This window comes from Gavialis gangeticus, unplaced genomic scaffold (genome assembly GCF_001723915.1).
Source record: "Gavialis gangeticus isolate Ggan-Ray unplaced genomic scaffold, GavGan_comp1, whole genome shotgun sequence".
Taxonomy (NCBI): domain Eukaryota; kingdom Metazoa; phylum Chordata; order Crocodylia; family Gavialidae; genus Gavialis; species Gavialis gangeticus.
In genome coordinates, this window is record NW_017728992.1 from 198805032 (window position 1) to 198812457 (window position 7426).

Below are 7426 nucleotides of genomic sequence, written 5' to 3' on the forward strand. Positions count from 1 at the left end.
TTTTTTTTTTTTTTTTTTTTTTTTTTTTTTTTTTAAGTGAAAGGTTAGAGTCTGTAAAATCTTCGTGTACATGTGGCTGGAGCAAAAAAGAAATAGCAAAGATGCCAGATCTGGCCTATTTGCATACTGATCGGTTCCCTGGTAAACCGGGCTCACCGTCAGGGAAATATTCCTCATGTTATTATTAAGGAAAATAGTTTCATTTAGTCTTATATGCTAGGACACACAGCGAGCTGTCAGTTATTGTCAATTCTCCATAGAAAGGATGGCTTTCATGAAAAGCCTTACAGTTTAATACAATTATAAGCAATTATAAGAGCTGAAAATACAATTTGAAGAATGGAAACAGAACCATGTCATCCAACCACTGTCTGGTTCATGTTTCCTGAATCCTTTTTCTTAGGCAGCAATGCAAACTGAATAGAATTTAAAACCAGCTCATTTGATAGTGAAATCGCACCCATTTTGGAGGGAGGTTTAACACAGTACGGCAGTGCTGTACAATACTGGAGGACAGAAAACGAAGAAGGTAGGACAGGTACTCCTCACTTAACGTTGTCCCGGTCCACGTTGTTTCATTATTACATCACCGATCTATTAGAGAACATACTCATTTAAAGGTGCACAGTGTTTGGTTATAAGGTTCTTCAGCTGCCGCCTGCTAGTAGGTGACTCCTGGGATGCAACTGGATTTGCTTAACATCGTTTCACTTAAAGTAGCATTTCTCAAGAATGTAAGTACAACGTTAAGCAAATAAAAGCTGTATCAGAAAGTGGGCACTGCCCTCTTGGATGGATGAGGAGCTGTTTAACAGTGTATCAGGCATCCCACAGCTACCCTACCGCTTAGAGGAGGTATTTTGCACCCTGCCGCAAGAGGCCTTGTATCAGTAACTCATTACAGCTATTCCAATAGCATCAAGCCTACTCAGGCAAGCATGATTCAAATAACAGCATGCAAAACATGCTTCAGCTGAATTTTGCAAAGGTAAAACTTTACCCGGTTGATTTTTTGAGGGGGAAGATCATTTAGCATTCCACGAGGAGTTTGCTTTGTCATAAATAATCAAAGAGGCATCTTGCCTCTTCCAAAATAATCAGGTCTTCTGCAAGGAAGGACATGACAGCTCATGGTGGGAACAAAGAAAGAACTCCGGTCTTGGCATACTGAATGTCTCTCCTGGTTTGTGCGCATGTCCTGAAACACCCGGGAGCAGAGTTATCAAAATAAGAAGGGATTTTTTTGCTTTAATCCATTGCGACTAAGAACCTGAAAATCAGAGTAACAAATAACCCCCTTGGAATTATGGTCTGAATTGAATGCAATCCATGCGTAGTGACTTAAGACAGACACATCCCTGAGAGATGTGGAAGAAACTTAGGTCCTTTCCCTGAATGGTGTTAAGTATCTGTAATGCTGGAGAAAAATCAACAGAAGTTATGGACGGGGAAGCTTATAAAGAGCCCATTCTGGTGAGGTGCTGAGGTCTGACAGTGCTGGGAGATTTGGGGGTGGAAGACTCTTGGACTAAAGGTTCCCGTGTAACAGAGAACAGCTCCAATTCGAACGGCTCCAATTCAAAGTCTGTTTGGATACCGCAGTGTTGGGTATGGTACGAGACCTTGCATCTTATCACAATAAGGAATCACACCACTCCTTAAACAGGAGGAAAGTTTCCCCCCCACACATACTTCCTGGGCTTGATTTGTGGAAAAAAAAATTGAGACATCAAAGCACTGTTTAAAATAAATAAAACGAATGGGTGGATCCAGGATTTTATAAAGGAGGGTGCAGGATCAGTGACCGGTGCTGCAGGGGTGGCTTCACCCCCCACTCCTCACCTCACCCACGTTGATGTGGGAAGACCACACCAGGGGAGCAGCAGCTGGGTATTTTTTAAGTCCCAGAATCAGGTATGAATCTCCACCCCTTGCTCTTGGCACTCGCCTCCATCTGTGCTCGGTGGCATATCCCCTTCACTCCCTCCACCTGCCACAGCTCTCCCTGCACAGCCCGCTGGAGGGGGGCACGGGTGGCCCTGGAACTCCCCACATCTCTGGGGCAGCGGTGGGCAGTGTGGGAGGGAGGAGACGTGCCCCTGAACATAGAGGGAAAAGGGGATTGGGGACTTGAAGAAAAATCCCCACACCTGCTTCTGCACCAGGGGACACACCTGGTGGCAGAGTTGCATTCATTACGTAGATACACCGTTTCGGCATGTCTTTCTTCGTGCTGCTTCCTGAGCCCATTAGCACCACAGGCGCATCACCCTTTACAGAAAAATAATTTGCAGTGGCCATCCCACAATGTGAGGAGCTAAGATTTTGATGATTCATTTCCCGGTCACCCCTATGAAATTACACTGTCCTTAATGAAGCAGTACTGGGGCTAGGGTGTCCATTTCCGTGTTTCTAATTTAAAGACTATAATTTCCTCACAGCATGGTAGGGAGTCTGATTTTTTTTTTTCTGCTTCAGCAAAATCTGGAGAATAAGCCTTAAGCTTAGTACCCGTTGACTTAAAACCTTTTCAGGAACCATCATTAGGATAGGCTTCAGAGAAGACTTCCATATATCTCGTCTAGCTCAAGTGAAGTATGCAGTATGCAGCGTGGCCTCACTTCTGAAAAGCTGTGTTTTGACTTCTTAAGTCACTTGTGTTGCCATCTACAAATTCTCTGGACTGTGTGTCAAGGAGCCCAAGTGAGAAATGGGAATCAATGTTTATGTTGGTGATTTCTGGGCTTGGAAACTGTGGGACTGGCTCTGCCTCTCTTGTTCATCCTCTTCCGTCATGGTCTGTGGACATGCTTATAACACTTGCAGCTCCACATTAAGGTAAGGATTATAACCAAGTCTCATGAACCAGGGTTTCAACCAGTTGCCTGTGGGATAGGGATGAATTTCTCACCCCAACCCCCCTGTACAGTTTAGCACTGGGGTAGGTTAATTGGTATTTGCCTCTCTGAAACATCCAAAATAGGCTAAGCTGAAGGCAGTATACTGAAGACCTGTGGGGAGGTTTCTTTCCTTGCAATACAGGGTGAGGATATCCTGCTAGGATCATGTGGACATATCTCTAATGAATGCTTTCCAATTGCAACCACATGAACTGGCCATATCTCTCTCTCCTCCATAGCCCATGCAAAGCATACATCTTAGTCTGATGAAGGCAGACAGACCTGCCATATCTAAAGTCATTGACCTTCTTAGATCATATATGGATGCCCAATAGTATATAAGAGGCAAGAGGTCTGGCTATGCATCCCAGTGGTACCTTATCACTTTACTTTCTAAGGTTTGCACTCTACAGCCTAATTAAATCAGATTATATATATTTTTTATTAATATATTTCATGTTCCAGGTCAAATCAGGCAAATCAGTTACAAATCGTATCAACTGAGCAGAACTCAATTGTTCCAAAAACCATATCAATTGAGCAGGCAGAACTCACTCATTGTAAACACCATGCATGGCCCTACAACCAGAAAGCATCCTTCATCCCTGGGACTCTCACCCTGGGACTTCAGATACTCCCAAATCCATTGGCAGGCTTCCTATGTGCCAGCAGAAGCCTACTTTGTGGGATGTTATGGAGAGACTACAGAAGCAGCACTTCTGAATAGAAAGCGATGATTAGAATATATGGGGCAGGGAAAGGGGAGGAGAAAAGAGGGGGCTGGCTGGGAGAAGCAAAGTGGGTAGGGCAAAGAAAAAACAGAGCAGTTAACTCACTGAGGGACACAGGGATTAAAAAGCTGATCTAGTCAATGCACTAAGTATCTGTAATCTTGGTTTAGACCAATAGGAGCAAACCTTTTCTGTAGGTGCACCACAAATCAAGCTCTGTACCCTCTCCAAGTATCACTCTGATCCCCTTCTCCTGCTGCTCTACTTGATGGCCCCTTCCTTATTTCCCATTGTGCTGCCTGCTCCCGCCCCAGTCTGCTATGAGCCACACGCAGAGACGGACGGTGCCACTTGTTCTGCAATTTCCCATTCAAGTTGTTTTTTAAAGTTTTCATTGGGTAAGAACAGCTGCTCTGAGGTCGGCAATGGGATGTCCAGGGAGGTTAAAGTGTTCTGCCAAAGGATTGTCTGTCTTTCTTGAATTTATGTTGGATGGGTGTTTTATTTTTAAACAGGGATCACCCAGTCTCTCCAACATAGACAGCAGGGGGGCACTGTAAACAGGTGATGGCTTATAGGACATTGGTAGAGGAGCAGGTGAACAGACTTCTAATGGGATAAGCCATATTATTTAGCTGAGTGATGATGTGGTCTGTATTGATGAGGGGCACAGCTGGAATCTGGGTCCAGAACAAGGTCTGGCACCTTGTTGAGAATAGGTTCGGATTTCTCCAGTCCTGCTGGAGAGACCATTTGAGATTGAGCAGCTGAGAGCAGGAATCCTGTATCGCAAGAGTAGGAATCCTTGCTCTTTAAGTTATACATCCTGGTCGGTGGGATCTGTCTAGCAGCACATTCTCCTACAAAATCAAAGAATCAAGCCTTCTCGGATATGATAGCAAAGGGGGTAAAACCCTGTATTATTTTAAAGAAGCATTTAAATGGCAAAAGGTGGCCTGAGTGCTCTCCCTGGACGGATAATTGGGCACATCTACCTGTAGTGCAAAACTAAAGAGGTCTGTTTCCATATTTAAGTTTTTCTAGGGTTATGTAAATAGAGCAGGAGGAAAGAATCTCACCCAAATCTCTGTTGTTACTTTTTTCATACCAAGGACTTTGTCAACAGCTTCTCCCCACCCCAAAAAATTATATATATCTTGTGAGTACCAGGTAGCAATGCATATAGCTTACTTACTGCAATATTCTTTCAATTTAGCTCCAGCAGCCAAAATGCACAGAGGGTATTAATTCAAAAGCTCATATCACCCAGTCTAACTTTATTATTCATTTAGCATCTCTTCCTTTTATAGGAAAGAGACATGAGCGGAGGGTCCTCTGTTCATGGTCAGACCAAGAAGCACCTGCTACTTGCCTAGGTGCTTCTCACCTCTGGGGAAGAGAGGCAACGTAAAGATACAGCTATGTGACAAATAAAGGTTGCAAGTATTGGAAGAAAATGTGCTGCTATTTTTGAGTGACACCAAATTATCATTGCTTGTTATTTCATGTTTTCCAGGGGCTCACTAATTGCATTTGGAGCTGTGTAAATACATGCAGTGACATGGGGCTGACTCTCCTTCCATTTTAAACCACTGCAAATCAAGAGGTTTTGTGTCAAATCTGCATGACAATAGAAAATCAGGCCATTGTTATTTCCCCAAGGAGCTTATTACTCAAGCCAGGCTGAGATGCATCAGTCATAGGAGTGAATTTTAGCTGATCGGAGGGGAATCTTGCAAGTTTTATTTCCAGCAGGAGTGACACTGTCCCGAATATGAATATAAAATCATCTCAGCTCATAGCCATTCAGCCCTCATGAAAGTCCCCGGACCCTGAGTGGAGAGGGCTTTCCAGTGCACACATTGCACAAGGTAAAGAGAAAACTAATCTGTAGTAAGCTGTTAGAATGGTTTTCTAACAATTATTGATAAGGTTGCAATGATCCATCGCTTAATGGGAGCATAAATTAAATTGGAACTAAACAGTTATGAAGACAAAGTAGGAGATCAATCACACCATATGCAAGAAAAGGAGAGGGAAAGCTCATGCAGTGAGCTGAAGCTCGATTCTTCAGCAGTTTTAACTCTATCACTTGCACGGGTGTTGAAGCAAGCTAACGCAGGAACTCTGCATCTGGTCCGCTTTGAAATTCAGGTCCAGACAAGGAGGAGGGTTTACATCTCCAGACCTAATCCAAACCATTCTGGTGTCCTGTGTTTTCCTGAAGGCCAAACCAAGGCCTTATTTTTGAAGCTGGGGAAACTTTTTAAGAACAGCAGATGCCATGAGACTCACACCCTAATGGAGAGCCATTGTTAGTGCTGCAGCTGACTTTTGTGCAGATGGTGCGTTGGAAGGCAGAATGCACCGTGACACTAGTGTGAGCACGGTCCATGTATGGCACCAACACCTTTCCCTACATTGCAGAGGGACACGCACTACTGATCCTCCCTCCTCCTCCTCATTAGCTCAGAGGGAAGGTGGCTCCAGAACCCTCACCCTTATAAGTACAACCACCGTTGAGGATCCGGGGACAAAAATGAAGTCTACCTGAAGACTGAACACTTCTCCTGTGCTCCAAGAAGCACCAAGAGGGACAAGTCCACATGAACCCAGTGCCAGTCAAAGGACGGATGACCCTGGCCTGGTCCTCGGTTTCAACTCGGTCTCAGAACCCAGTGGAAAGCTTGCTATCAGCACATACGGCCTTTCTCATCTCCTGTATTTACCTCTCAGAAGCACTTACCCTCTCGCCATCTAGGAGGAGGTGAACCCTGAAGTTCATTGATTCGTTAAGAACAATCTCCTCGTTCCTGTACAAGATTTGAAACACTCTGCTGTAGACGTTGTTCTCATGAACACAGGCTGAGCAGAGGCTGGAGTCACCTGTGCAAAACAACAGAGCATTGATTTGATTACTGCAATGAGATCATGTTCTATTGTACATGTTGACTTCCCCCATTAACCAGGCCCATTGTATCTGTACTTGTAATTAAACACTTGAATTCCCGATAATTGATGTTAATGAGTCAGAATGTTATTGCAGGATAAAGGTCCCCTGCTGAGGCATTTCGTGAAAACAACTGTTAAACGAAAGCAGACAGGCTGGATTTCCAAGTGGGAGTTGCTGACCTTGCAACAGCATTAATTTTGGTGACATTTTCTCCTAATGAAGGATAAGCCTTGAATTGTTCTCCTAGGAGGCTTAATACACAAGACTGTAGATTTCTGGTGTCTATCAGAATGACTTGGATCTGCAAAATTTGGCTGCAAATCTTAACAAGAGAAGGATCTTAGGATTTCTGACACTTTCAGGAAGCCCTATTACTAGGTTGGAAATGCCAACAGAACCGCCCCTCTCTGCTATAAGGTGAAATGCAAATGTGCAAAGGAGCCTGAAAATGAAACTCAATGGAGAAAAAGCCCAAAAAAACTTTTCCAAGCCTTCTTCGGATCTGGAGAACGAGACAGCTGCCATTTTGGCTTACACAGATGAGACAACAGTGGAGACCTCCAGCGCTAAAACCATGAGCTGCTACAGCTTGACCTAATGAGCCAAGCTCTTTTAGATGGGGATAAATAGACTCATGCCCAAACACAGCTGGGAGTGGGTGCAAGCAGATTTGTTTGATCTTCTAATGGTGGATTACACTAGCTACGGATTCACCAGCTTTCAGTGCTGTTGTATGCAGGGCTGGACTAACACATAGACAAACCAGGCACAGGCCTAGGGTCCTAAGTGAAGAAGGGGCCCACTTGTGATTATTTTACATATTATAATTATTGAGTGAAAAA

General features: G+C 44.1%; 1 protein-coding gene across 2 annotated transcripts in view; it reads right to left on the minus strand.

The window, feature by feature from the left end:
* Positions 1-7426, minus strand: part of FAM135B (family with sequence similarity 135 member B) — a 369078-nt gene that overhangs the window by 127896 nt on the left and 233756 nt on the right. For both annotated transcript variants that reach the window (XM_019528199.1, XM_019528198.1), the window contains exon 4: positions 6378-6517. In XM_019528199.1, the coding sequence (XP_019383744.1) occupies positions 6378-6517 (140 nt within the window). The remainder of the gene's footprint in view (positions 1-6377; positions 6518-7426) is intronic.